Source organism: Echinops telfairi, unplaced genomic scaffold, assembly GCF_000313985.2.
Source record: "Echinops telfairi isolate 266 unplaced genomic scaffold, ASM31398v2 ScPeMD7_7469;HRSCAF=8507_1, whole genome shotgun sequence".
In the NCBI taxonomy this organism is placed as follows: domain Eukaryota; kingdom Metazoa; phylum Chordata; class Mammalia; order Afrosoricida; family Tenrecidae; genus Echinops; species Echinops telfairi.
Window position 1 is genome coordinate 27,438,910 of NW_022111373.1, and position 14,222 is coordinate 27,453,131.

The 14,222-nt window shown below is 44.9% G+C and overlaps 1 protein-coding gene and 1 pseudogene across 3 annotated transcripts in view; both read left to right on the forward strand.

Annotated features, from left to right (window-relative positions):
* The window catches only part of SEMA6A (semaphorin 6A), a 152,038-nt gene that overhangs the window by 90,404 nt on the left and 47,412 nt on the right, over positions 1–14,222 (forward strand). For all 3 annotated transcript variants that reach the window (XM_004706565.2, XM_004706566.3, XM_045285086.1), the window contains exons 7-11: positions 1,519–1,609; positions 4,980–5,099; positions 5,810–5,898; positions 7,048–7,265; positions 12,446–12,577. In XM_004706565.2, the coding sequence (XP_004706622.1) occupies positions 1,519–1,609; positions 4,980–5,099; positions 5,810–5,898; positions 7,048–7,265; positions 12,446–12,577 (650 nt within the window). The remainder of the gene's footprint in view (positions 1–1,518; positions 1,610–4,979; positions 5,100–5,809; positions 5,899–7,047; positions 7,266–12,445; positions 12,578–14,222) is intronic.
* On the forward strand, positions 5,998–6,087 carry LOC115873817 (annotated as a pseudogene).

The window sequence follows — 14,222 nt, forward strand, 5'->3', positions numbered from 1 at the left end:
TTTTATGAGCCAGGTGGAGCTGCCTTTTTTATGCGACGTGTGCAGAGCAGGAAGCACTGCCTTGACAAAAGCAGGCCAACCTCTGACCAATGTAGTTAGCTTCACTCTGGCGGAGGGAGCGGGCGCCTCTAAAGCCCGTTCTCACACCACTGCGGGGGTGGGGGTGGGGGGTGCTGTGGAGGAGCGCTCAGGTCTCTGTTCTGTGAGCTTATTCAGAAGACCGAGTTTTCTGCCGCTGCTTGGGTTCTTGCAGTTTTACACGGGAACCCTCTGTATTTGTGGGCAAATAATAGGCCCACAACATGTGCAGGACCCATAGATATTTTCCACAGCAACCCCTGGAAATGGCACATGCCACTTATACTCAGCTTCCTTTGACCAGAACTCAGTCATGTGGCTACACGTAAGTGCCGGCGAGAGTGGGAAATGCATTTGGGTGTGATCTCAAGGAAAGGGAATGGAATGTGGTGGCCTGTAAATAAGACTCCGCCACACCTACAGATGCCTGGGGAAGGGGGCAGTTAGCTTGTAGAATGAGACAAGCAGGAGGTGAGGATGTTCTGTGGGCAAAGGGCCGTGGACTGCAGATCCCTTGTTAATCGGAAGCAGGCAGACCCCATTAGTCAGCTCTAGCTGGTTGTAGCTGATTGGATAAGAAGAGCATTGACTTTCCCATTTCAAAAGAAGCAAGACGTCGGGACTTGTATGTGAGGCTTCTTTGTTTTTACATTTGGACTTTGTATTTGTATTTTAATACTGGAGTCATCAAATGGAATGCGTCTGTGGGCCACTGACAACCTTCAGCATGAAGAAACACTGTTAGCATTTGGAAATGTGAAGTCAAGTGACAATTCCACTCTTCACTGCTTTTGACCTATGAGGGTCCTCCGCTTCTGTACTTCTAATCTGTACCCCTTGAGGCTGGACACATTTCTGAAATCATTTTCAGCGCTAACATGCTGTGATTGGGGGTGGGGGTGAGGGGGGGATGGGAGTGCAAAGGCCACCGAGCTCTGCTTGTATTCGTGGTTTTGTGTTTTTATTGACTGTAGCTGAGGAATCATTCCATTGTTTGTCTATTGGGATGTAACCCATAAAGGCAGGTCTCCATAGGCAAGACAAAACCCCAAACTGAAGTCATTCTCTATAGAACCCATAACTCACAGATAACTCCGGTGATTCTTTTTGCCTCCAAAATTCCTTTTGCAAGAGCAAAGAGGCTCGTTTCTAGACCATTGCAAACGGACACTGGTAGTCAGCGCTGTGTAACAGTGAAGCGTCTCACAGACGGGACCGGATGTTCTGCCTTCTCCGTGGTAGAACCTGGGTCCAGGGTCTGCATCTCTATTCATTCCCAGCGACCTCATCTGATACCAGCAGATCTGTCCCCGTGGGTATTTGTAGTGTTTATCTACAGGAAGACAGAAGAATCACTTTGCACTGTGTTTAATTAGTAGCGGTTGCTCTTGCTACTGTTAGTTGTAGTTGTTCCTAATTGGGTCCTATTATTTCATTTAGATGGAGACTTTGGAACCTTTGGGGGATGAATTTAGTGGAATGGCCAGATGCCCTTATGATGCCAAGCATGCCAACGTTGCCCTGTTTGCAGGTAAACGACCTGATTTCTTTCCGTGGCATGTGCTTTTGCATGTTTCAGCCTGTCACGGCAAATCTGCTCGGGAAGATTTGCGGACTCACACTTGTACCTTGATTCTCTGGTGAATACTGTAATTGAAAATGTCTTTTCCGCGTGCAGTTAGCATCTCAAAATTGTGCTTTTGCTTCTCAAGAGAGGCCTTTGCCACGCTTACCCACGTGTCTTCAAAGGGGGTACCAACATAGTGGATGCACTGGATTTTGAAGGCCCTGTTTGGGTGAGGATGTGCTTGGGCACAAGTCAAAGAAAATCTTACTTCAAACCAGGGTAAGCCCCAGGTTTGAAGTAGGGGAATCTTTGGGGTTGGTTTGAGCCAACACAGCTTAACAACATCACCCAAGATGCAGCTCCTTTTCATTTCTCTGCTTTGCAAACTGGTTGCTTTTCTGAGCCAGGACACCTGCCAGCCCTTTTGAGCTGTGTCCACCCCGCCCTCCACTCTCGACAGATAGAAGAAAGAGAAAGGCAAGGCAAGGAATTGCTTCTCGGCTTTCTCTCAGATAAGTGAGCTCACTTGCCCAGTGGCTGCTAGCAAATATCTGGAATCTCACTGACTTGATAAGTAGCAGGCGGCAGGCCTATCTCGGCCCTAAGGATGGTGGTAAGGGGAGATTGTGTAGCTGTTAGTTTAGATAGAGCCCCAGCCCCTTTGTTCCATAGCAAAATATCTAAATATGCAGCATTTTCAGACTTAGTGGGATGGTTGTGTATGCGTTTTTAATTAGGGATTTATTTCGGAATTCACTGCCAGCTGTGTATGTGGAGGTGAGTGTAGGGGAAAGTGTTGGTATAACAGTGATTGTGATAGCGTGTAATAAAGCAGTTAGCTATAATTTGCACCACAACAACCCGAAGCTGGCACACTCTAGCTGGCGGAAAGGTTTGAAGGCTTTAATTGTCAAAATTCCTGAACCTCACCCTCAGTGCCACCCATTTGGGAGGCTGATGTCGCAGTCACAGGGTGGAGAAGCCATTTACGCCAAGGGGTAAGAAGGAAACACTCATCAGGTTTGAGCACGGTATTATGGGGAGGCGACATTGTTAGAAACATACACTCATCAAGAACTACCTGTAAGTGTGGCCAAGAGCAAAAGGGCCCCAGTGTATGCCCAATGACCGAGCTTCCACTAGTGCACCTGACACGTGGGGACAACTTGTAGCCTGAGGTAGCCAGGGAAGGAAAAGCAGAGTATTTCTTGTGATCTCTGGTGGTACAGTGGTGAAGCACTGGATAGTTAACCCCAAAGGGGGGGATGCAACCCCACCAGATGCTCTGCAGAGAAAAACCAGCCATCTGCTTCCATACAGATGTGCAGCCCACAAGCCCTGTGGAACCGTTCGTTCTGCTCTGACCTACAGGACGGCCGTGCATTCGAATTAACTCAGTGGCAGTGGACCAGGGATTTTTCCATTTTTGGTTTTGCATAGCACAAAGTAGAACCAGGTAAATGCTTGACTATTCCCCCAAAAGTTGGCAGTTCAAACCCTCCCAGAAGAACTGGGAAGGAAAGCCTGACTACTGGTTTCCCAGGAATCCTGTGGCCTGCAGTTGTCCTCTGCAGCCTAAGGGGTCCCAGCAGGCCATCAGCAGCTGAGAACCCTGGCAGTCGGTCTGGACTGGCTTGCTGGTGTCTGTCGGTTTGGTTTTTATATAAAGCAAGACGACCCCGGTGGTGCCCGTGGTTCCTGTGCACACTTGTGAACTGAGAGGGTGGCAGTGTGCGATGCCTCAAAAGAAAGACCTGGAGATTTGCCTCCACAAAGCCAGTCACGGCCACCCCCAGCCCACTCTGAAAGCAGGGCTTGGTCCCACACGGAAGTCCACTGGAGCTCAGCTGTGTGGTTTGGGGTTTGGGTTTGTGTCTTGTTCTGTTTTACCTAAAGCAAGTCCCGTGAGGTGTGCACCTTATCTCCCTCAAAAACAAAAGATAAACAACCTCAGGTACAGATTTAAAGGATTTGTCATTGGAATGTTTCAAAGCTCAGCTTATTTGAAACCAAGCCCCAGACCCGGTGGGGAGGCGGGGCTCTCTCCTACCACCTCCCACCTTGGGTTTTGATGGCCTGAGAAAAGTTGTGCTTCGTAGATATGTGCGTTTCATAGCAAAGTTTTGCTGACTGCAATTTGAAGCTCACCAATGCAGTTATTGATCCATTCCTTTTAGTAATGCAGCTACCAGGGCAGCTCCTTCATGGACCAGAGAAAATCTCAGTGTTTTAAGGGTAAAGCTACAGAGATCAAGAATTTTCCTTCGGTCCGTTTGGAAAAAGTCCTGTTTAAAATCATGCTGCCTATCACTCAAGTATTTTAGCTCCGATATTTGGACCTGCAATGAAAGAAAATGTGCAATCTATTAAAAATGAATCTAGGCAGTCATTTAAAGTTTTTGAATTATCATTATTGGTTACATTTCCTCTACATAGCTTTCACTGGGCTAGAACATCCCAATTTGATTCTTTGCTTTAAGACTGCGCTAACCCAGAAGTGAACCAAAAAGTTTTAGGGACTCATCTTCCAGCTCCATCTTTTTTTTTTTTAACTTAGAAATAGCTTAAAACCTGTCTCAAAAGCAGGAAGTCATAAAGGCCGGGTTGAACTCTGCCTCACCCCACCTCCACCCTCTTTTTTCTTTGCTTTGGCATCTTGCATATCAGAGCGTGCGGAGTTTATGACTTTAGAAATGCCTGACACAACTGTCTTTTATTTAAACGACTACCACCCAAGACGGGCGGAGCTTAGGGATCTCCCAAGGCTGAGGTCAGGAGGAGCGGGGCTGTTGTGCTATCGGTAGTTGGAGAATTGGGGTGAAATTTGGTTAGCCCATTTTCTCTTATAGATCAATCTTCCACTCTCTTCATTCGCTCTGGCCAAGGACCCCGTTCCCTCTACTTGGGCGTCCAGTTGCAGCTGCTGTCACCTTTTCTCGTTCTCTGTGCTCCCACCTAATCCAGTTTAGCACGGGGAGAGGGGGGCAGGGGGGAGAGGGGCTCGTTCAGTGTCCCAGGGACCTTGCTTGGCCTTGAGACTTCCGTCAAGGCCCATCTAATCAAGTGAGGCAAACAGCGTGTTTCATTTACCCTGCTCCCTGTGCTGCTGCTGCTGCGTAGAAATTGCCATGCAATTTAGAAATGAAAAATGTTTCATCTCTCATGATCCCAATTTAAAATGGCTGGGAGTGGGAGCCAAGTATTTTCCCAGAGACTCTTGGATTTTTCCCAGTTGTCCTATCTCATTTGCCTGACGTAGGGAAGCAAACGGGGGGATTTCTCTCTTCCCCGCCCTCACTGCCTCCCCCCACCCACTCCCCTCTTTTCTTCTCAGATGGAAAGCTGTACTCAGCCACAGTGACGGACTTCCTGGCCATCGACGCCGTCATTTACCGCAGCCTTGGAGACAGCCCCACCCTGCGAACCGTCAAACATGACTCAAAATGGTTGAAAGGTGAAGAAGCAATGAAAAGGAAACAAGAGAAGGAATGGAGGAAGCACATATCTTGTGGGAGATTTCAAGTCTGGATGGACCAGACTGTAGTACCATTTTTCTAATGGCTCCCGGCAGACAAGAAAGTGGACATTGCCTCTTTTACCCAACTGATGTATTTCCCTCCCCCTTCTTCCCCTTCCCATTAGTTCCTAGAGTATTGACACAACCAGCAAGTCCACTGCGCGCACATGCATGGCATTAACCTGTCCCTGCTGCCCCAAGCTCTCATGTCTGCATCCCATAGGAAAAGAGCGGAACTATCCATTCGTATGGAAGGGGACAAAAGTGGAGACACGGGAGGGGGTGGGAAACACCTCACAGCTGTGAATGAGTCAGAGTCGACAGGGGGATGTGTGCAGGTTCTTTGCTGCATGTAATAAGGGATTCCATTGTGGAAAGTGAAATTACTGAGAGATGCAAAATTCATTTGTGCTTCATTGTTGGCGGTAACAGCTCCTGAAGGGGATAATGTGCAGGCTGGAATGCCTCATGAAATCATCAGTGTTGGCATGAATGAAGTCATTGCGAATGGTTCCTGGTGACCAATGTTTAATGGCCCTATACTTTTCATCAATAAATTAATTCAACTTAATTGAAAATTGCCTTTGACTAAAGATCCTTCGATTCTGATTGACACGGCCCCAATTAAAATGTTCATTCGTCCACAGAGCCATATTTCGTCCAAGCGGTGGACTATGGAGACTACATCTACTTCTTCTTCAGGGAAATTGCGGTGGAATACAACACGATGGGAAAGGTGAGAGAGGGCGCCCTCTCTGGCTTCCTTTGGAATATTCCTAGAGACCCACTGTGAGGCAGATGCCGTGAATGGCCTTGCAAAGAGAACCATACATCTATACTCTGGTTTCTCTTCAAATCGTATAAATCTTTCGCCTTTTACTAAAGATTTCCGTGGAGAGGAACAAGTAAGAGTTTAAAAAAAAAAAGAGAACCATACATCGTACTGACACTGTCATGATTTTGAGAAGATTCGGCCACAGTTTGGTAGATGAGAAGACATGTATGGTCTTGAAGGTCTTTTTTTTAAAAAAATTATTTATTGCAGTAAGCATAACAACAGCAAAAAGACATCCATCTTCCCAAACAGAAACTCAGCAACCCCTTCCCCTCACACCTGGTGGCGAATAATAAACTTCATTTCTCTGCCCTGTGTGTTTTTTCAGAGCAGAAAGAGATTACTGAGAGCTTCTTAAATATTTCTCTCAAAAATTTAATTGGCAGATGTTTCCCGGAGTTTCATGCCGAGTTTCGTGTATCTTTAGATTTTAGTTCCCAGGTATACTCTAAGCTTTTTCTTTTTAATTGAGTTGCTTGGCAGGGGGAGGGTAAATAGCCAGGGATCTTGAAGCAAAATTGAAAATCTTGAGTTTTGTCTCCTTTGCAAAAAGCAATAAAACACTTAAGGGATTCCATTTCAGTAATTTTTTTTTTCAAGCCAGCATTCAAGGTCACGAAGGTAGAAGGCATAAATAAAATGTCAGGGTGGCTTGCTTAGTTAGAGGAATGGCAGACTGGGAGTATGACACTCAGAGCCTATAGACTGCCAGCGAGGATGGCAGAGAGAGTGCCTACAAAGTGTGCTTTTGTTTGTGCAAATAAAAAGCTAAGCAGTCTGTATGGAAATGAGTTTATGTGGCTGGGAGCTGATCCCTGAAGGATTTATGGCTCTGTATTAAATGCCACAGCCTTATCTTTTAAAACATGCTGTTCCAATCCTGAGTTCCCCTTTTTTCTTTTTTTCTCTTTTCGCTACTGATTTTAGAAACATGGGGTAAAACTAAGCAGCCGTTGTTCGGTTTTCATTTTCAAGAAGACGCGGATTCTACTCAGACCTCTTCCTCGCAAAGTGATGTGTCGTTCCTCTTTTGCGTGTGTGGTTCTGCAGGTGGTCTTCCCCCGCGTGGCGCAGGTTTGCAAGAGTGACCGGGGAGGGTCGCAGAGAGTCCTGGAGAAGCAGTGGACGTCCTTCCTCAAGGCTCGCCTGAACTGCTCGGTTCCCGGAGACTCTCATTTTTATTTCAACATACTCCAGGCCGTGACAGATGTGATTCGGATTAATGGCCGTGATGTCGTCCTGGCAACCTTTTCCACACCTTATAACAGGTAGCCAGGCCCTGACTGTGTTGACCAAATCACTTCTTCCCATCTTCCTTTCCCCAGAGGCCCTCTTGCAATACCCAGTGTTCACAGCTGAAGGAAGGATTGCTACTCATTGCTACTCATTATTTGTAGCTAAGAAGCATCCATCCTCATCAACAAATTAACAGTACACAGTACTATCAGATTGGAAATTTAGGGAAAGCAATGGGATAAATTATAATAATAACTTGTATTGTTTTTTTTTGTGGGGGGGGGAGCATGTGAAATACATGTTATTTCTAAGTCCTGCTAATCCTGGAAACGACGCTATGGTTCATCTTTTTACATTTATACTACCTGGTCAAAGTAGCCAGTGGTTGGAAGAGGATAGGTTAGGACTCTAGAATTTACCTGCTGTCTCTGCATCTCAGCTACTATTCTTTTTGACTCATGGTATGATTGGTGACTTTATACATCAGATACATGAAACTTATTAAAATACTACAGAATGAAAGTCCAGATTCAGATAGTGTTATGCTGCATCTCATGTTAGGTATTCTGGTTCATGACCACTCCAAGAAAGTTACTCTCAGATAACCTAACTTAACAAGTTGGTTCAAGGTCAACATTATTGTCTCACTCAGGAGGTAGACGACAGGGAAGATTTATAAACCGGATGGTTGCACATAGAAATATTGAGTGCTTGGACCTTCCTTTTATTTTAATTTAGTTCATCTAAGACATTGAACAACATGGAAGCAGCTCATGAACTGCTTCTTTGTGTTCGCTGTGCTGCCATCGCAACTCAACAATGCAGATCTTTGTGAAAACTGTAACTGGTAAGACCATCGCCCTTGAGGTCGAGCCCAGGGACACCATTGAGAAGGTCAAGGCAAGGTCCAAGATAAGGAAGGCAACCCTCCTGACCACCAGAGGCTGATCTTTGCTGGGAAGCAGCTGGAAGATGGCTGCACTAAGTCTGACTACAACATCCAGAAAGAATCTACCTTGTACCTAGTCCTTGGTCTCAGAGAGGGAATGCAGATCTTTGTTAAGACCCTGACCAGGAAGACAATCACCCTTGAGGTCAAGCCCAGTGACACCACTGAGAATGCCAAGGCAAAGATCAAAGATAAGAAAGGCATCCCTCCTGACCAGCAGAGGCCTGTCTTTGTTGGGAAACAGCTGGAAGATGGTTGCACACAGTCGGACTACAACATCCAGAAAGAATCGACCCTGCACCTGGTCCTGCGCTTGAGAGGAGGTGCCTGAGTTGTGCCTCCTTTTAAGCTTTCAACAAGTTACATTGCGCTTTCCTTTGAGTAAAGTTGTTGCATTCCCTCCGCACGCACCCCCCCTCCCCAAAATAATAACACTCATTATTGTTTCAAGAGCAGTGGAAAGAAATGTATGGAGACTACTAGAAAGAAGGTCAGCATTAGGTTCTGGGTCACTGAGCACTCCTCATGCCACTGTTCATAAGGGTAACAATTCAGGATGTGGTCACGAGGTCAAAATACTCGAATGATGCTCTCATCTCTATTAAGAGTGCTATATACTCTGTATTGAATACCTTTCTTTAGGAATCTATTGCCGGCCTTGGAACATGGTTGTTCAAAGACTTTAGGAACTTCTCGAGGGGCTAGATGGCAGGCACATAAGTGAGTTGAAGGAATAGCATCTAGAACAGCAGTTCTCAACCTGTGGGTTGCAACCCCTCTGGGGGTCAAACAGCCCTTTCACAGGGGTCACCCAATTCATAACTGTAGCAAAATGGCAGTGATGAAGTAGAAATGAAAAAAAATTATGGTTGGGAGTCACCACAACATGAGGAACTGTATTAAAGAGTTGCGGCATGAGGAAGGTTGAGAACCACTGATCTAGAAAGGCATGCTTAAGAAGTTCAGCACAAAACAGAGCAAGCTCTTCAATTACATGGAAGGAAAGAGGTATGAGTTCCCAACTGGCAAGGTAAAATGTAGCAGTCACTGTAAAAAACAGTACTGTGGTTTTCCTCAAAAAGTTAAACCTAGAATAGTTGTAAACACTTACAGCCATCAAGCCAATTCTGACCCATAGTAACAAATCTTTATGCCAACAGCTAGCCTGCTCATTCTCCTACAGAGAGCCTGGTGGGTTTGAACCGCCAGTCTTTTGATTAATAATCCAAGCATTGCCCCATAGTGCCATTGAGGCGCCTTGTGACCAATCAGTTGCACTTCTAAGTGTACTCAGAACTATTCAAAACACAGGCTCAAATGGATTCTTGTATACCGATGCGCACTGCAGACACCATGCCCATGGTGATGCCTTTGCCCAAAGACAGCCTCGGTCCACAGGTTCATCAACGGGTAAAGGCCCAAACAACGACAACAAACCATTATAGATATAATGTAGGTGGAATACTATTCAGCAACAGAAAGACATGAAGTTTGATGTGTACTACCTCATTGATGAACTCTGAAAACATGATGCCAAGCGACATAAGCCAGACACAAAAGGATTTCTCGCTGCCATGGAGTCAGTGCTGCCTCATAGCGATCCTCCTGTGGGTTTCTGAGACTATACCTGGTTTGGGGGTCAGAAAACCCAGTCTTTCTTCCACGCAGCTGCTGGTGGTTTTGACATACCGACCATGCTGATCGTAGTCCAAAGCATGACCACGACACCACCAGGCATCAAAAGACTGAATCTTGTATTATTCTACTGATATTCAATATCTACAATAAGCAAGATAAAAATAGCCCATTCCCCAGGACTGTGGAGAGGAGGGAGAGTGGGGTGTTACTGTTTAGGGCTGATGAACTGTTGTAGAAATAGTGATGGTGGTTGCACATTGTGAATATAATTAACATCACTGAATTATATAATTAAAATGGTTAGAATGAAGAGTAAGGAAGGTACATAAAAATAGAAACTCATATTGCAGGATGACTTACACTTAAGTTATCTTTAATCTCTTGTAGGGGTTGTTAGATTTAAGAATCAACAAATTATAAAAACACAGAGTTCCTAAATTGGAACTCATCTATCTATGATTTTCAAAAATGTATACTGTCAAGGTGTGGCTGGATACAGTACTGGTAGACTTTGACTTTCAAATTTTATGTTATTATGGTGAAATGGGGGTTACTTTGTGATTATAGAAATAGGTCCCTAAGCATTTTAAGTAGTCCATTTAAAATCTTTGAAAATGCATTGCCATAGTGCATGCTGATGCAGCCTCAAAAAACCTATTTATTTGTTCAGTAAATTTAGAAAATGGTTCTCTGTTTTCCCAGTTTTTCATCCATACACTGTGGCTCCTTTCCTTCCCACCCTTCTCCCCACGTACAAACTTCACTGTGTCAGATTGTTTCCAATCCCTTAGAGTCTTCCCTTTGCTCTGGGAAAAAAAAACAAATTCCTTCTCAGACATTAAAACCTCTTTCTGGTCTAATTCCATCTCTTCCCTCAGCTCCTCTCCTCCCATCCCTAACTCCTCCCCTGCCAGTCTCTGCGTCACACCCTAGTGGAGCTACTTCTTGAATTGCTGCCCTTTGCTCATGTCCTGCTGTCTGCCAAGACTGCCCTCCAGCCCATGGAAATCCTGGGGCTGCAGCAAGCCTCAGCCTCAGAGTGACTGCTAGGGGTCTGCGCATACGCTTCTCCTCTCAGATTGTGCTGGGACAGTAGCTGTGGCTGATGTCATTATGGTTACTAGTTAGTTGACTCTGTAGTGAACACCGAGCTAAATGAAGGCGGGGATGCCGTATTAAAGAACCTCCTTGGATCGAGATATATGATTTGCATATGTATCTCATAAATAGCTGAATGGAAATAGGGAATCAAGACAAGAAGAAAATGGGAAGGTAGGAGAGTAAAGAAGGAAGAGAGAATGGCTTTGAAGCCATCCTAACTTTGGGAAGATTATAAAACTGTAGAGTGTCTTAAATTTTCACACCACACATCATAAAATCCTCCTAGCAAGACTTACTCCTTTTTTTGTATTAGACAAGCACAACTATATCCTCCAGTAACTCTCAGTAAAAGAGATTGTGAAGTCTTACAAAAGAAATATTTGAAATTCCAAGCCAAATGGAGTTCTGTTTTATATACTCAATTATTCAAACACTATATACTTTGTAAACAGATAATCCTTTAAATTTTCCCTATTAATCCTCTACCTTGCCTAAAATAAGCTTTTTATCTTCTCCTTACATCTAGCTTTACTAGTAATACTTCAATAATTGTGTTATGAAATTAAAGATGCCATAAAATTCTCTTCACCACTGATGAAGTGATTTCCATAATCCTTCTCTGTGTGCAAAATCCAAACCACATCATTCACTCTGCCCTAGATCATGTTCCCCCACTGAAAGTCACCAGGGTCTCTTGTCCTGGGTGCTCTTGTAATGGGTGCCCCACTGCCCCAAAACGTAATAACAGCTCTTGAGCTTTGCTTCCTACCTTTAACTTTATCAAAATCAAGTCGATATCATCGTCAAAAATAAATGTGGGTGCAAATATCAACAGTGCACCCGGTTGAATGGATAATTTATCCCTTCCCACAATGATTGATTTTTATTAAAAAAAATTTTAAAAACTCCTCAAGTCCTGTCAAGAGTGCTAAGCAAAGATGTAATTATAGGTGGAGATTCTCATCCTTATTATTACTTACTACTTTATAGAGAACTTTATTGGCAAAGCACTAGTACTTGAGCATTATGTAAACAAACAAATAAAACTGTAAATACAATATAAAATAAGTGTAGGTTCCCCACACACACTCACACCCTGAGGTCTTAGTATAAAGAATCAAATTCAAAAAGCATATATGGACCATGAGATTCTTATTGCAAATGTTCCCCAGTATTATAGATTCAGAATGTCCTCCAATGAACTTTATCTTTGGATTATTGCTGATAACATTGGCAAATTCATGAGATTTCTATATCAGCTGCTCAACAATTGTGCCTTTTTAAACAACAGTGTTTTCCAGAGAGAGTCAAACCATGAAGTGGTTTTCATCCCCCTGCCCCCACCCCTTTTAGAGTTTGCTGAAACCACTCCGTGGAAAAGTTCTCTTTATGCACAAAGCATCCTTTCCATTTGTAGTCTTCACGGTACAAATGTGAAGTTTCAATTGCTGATAGCAAGGCAGTTTCCTTTGAGTAGCCTTTCCTAAGTGCTGAGTAATGCTCTTCTGTGCATCTGTGTTGCAGCATCCCTGGGTCTGCAGTCTGTGCCTACGACATGGTTGATATTGCCAACGTGTTTACCGGAAGATTCAAGGAGCAGAAGTCTCCAGATTCTACATGGACTCCAGTTCCTGATGAACGAGTGCCGAAACCCAGGTATGAGTGGATAGTTATCAGGCAAAAATGTTAAGCTTCTAGCTCTGGGAAGACCCTCCTTTATCATCCAAATGTGGTACCGTCCATGCTGGCCAGGTAGATAACCCGTGCTGGAAAGGTGGGAAAGACTGAGATCAATCGCCCTCATCCTCTTCAAAACCTGGAGTTGTTATAGTTAAATCCATATCTTTAGTTTTTGCTTAGCCTCTGTGCCTGTGGTCTCTCCACAGTGCCCCAAAAATGAGCAGACCCATCTGGCCCAGATCGCCCCACTGGCCTCGAGGTAGGAAAACAGTGGCTCAGGGAGGTGAAGTATGTTTTGCAAGTTCACAAAGTTGGGTTAACAATTTCCACCTTCCTCCTAGCTTCCATCTAATGTCACAGAGACCCTTGAGCCCTGCCAGTGGTTATGGTTTTGACCGCTAATGGAAAACTGGGCTTTTTGAAGCCACCCACAGATTCTTGCAAGAAAGACCTGACAATAGACTCCCATAAAGATCACAACGTCGAAAACCCTCGAGGGTGGTTTTACTCTGTCATATGGCGTTACTGTACATGACCCGTGTCTTTCATACCTAATAACTATGAATCATAAGTGGTGTATTAGGAGATTGCACCCAGGCCAGATCTGAGCTGATTCCATGATTCCAGACCGAGGGGCGGACCAGTGCAGCTGACCGGTGGATTGTTAGGGTATCTCTGGATCTGTCTAGATGGGTCCCGAGTCCCTTCCTCCTCAGGTTGCTTCCGACAACTGCTTTCCTAAGGAACTTTTGATCCAGAGACTCTTGAGTCTACATTCGAGCTCCTTTATGACCTCTCACTAAACCATTCTTTACATTTCTTCTGACTGGGCCGGAGTGGAACTCTGTCCTCCCAGCCTTGTGCCTGCCTTCTGTGTCCTATGCCTGCCACAGCTGCATGGCAACCCAGGTAATCTGCATCCTAGAGATGCTGCCACTGGTGGCTCCCTTCCCCCACTGGCTTTGTGTGCTTTTGGATGGAGCCCAGGGATCTATTGTTTTGTAGGTTTTTTTTTTTTCTTCTTCCAACTCCTTCCCCCAATCTCCAATTCCCGACGCAAATTGCCTAGCCCTTTGCATTTAATTGAACTAACTTAGACAATGGGAGCCTCTATGCCCATGTGATTCCTAAATCATATCCCCTGAATTATCTACCATGTTCACATTCTCGCTTATGGATAGCAGCCCAGGTGCAAAAATCACACCTGGTCACCCACACTCATTTCCTAAACCAAGGCTTGGGTGGTGGGGAATGGGGGGGGGCACGTCCTTCTTTTAGCTCCCTATTCAATAGGCAGAAAGCAGAGCTAAACCTGAGGGGTTAGGTCGCTGGGAGTGCTGATGTAACAGTATCTCTTCTCAGACTCAATTGACAGAGAGCCTGCTTATGGGACTTTCTACCAAGACCAGTCATTTGGCCACATGCCCCCTGTGGCCCTCTTACAGGTCATCCCCTGGGCTGTCTGGGTTTGTACATGAAGACCAGTTTCCAGAGACGTGACTCCACCTCAGTGACCACGTGTGTTTCCGAATGGAACTGTGCTCCATTGGGTTTTCTGAGGGAAATTGCCAGGACTTTCTTCCAAGGCACCTCTGATTAGACTGAACTTTCAGTTAACAGC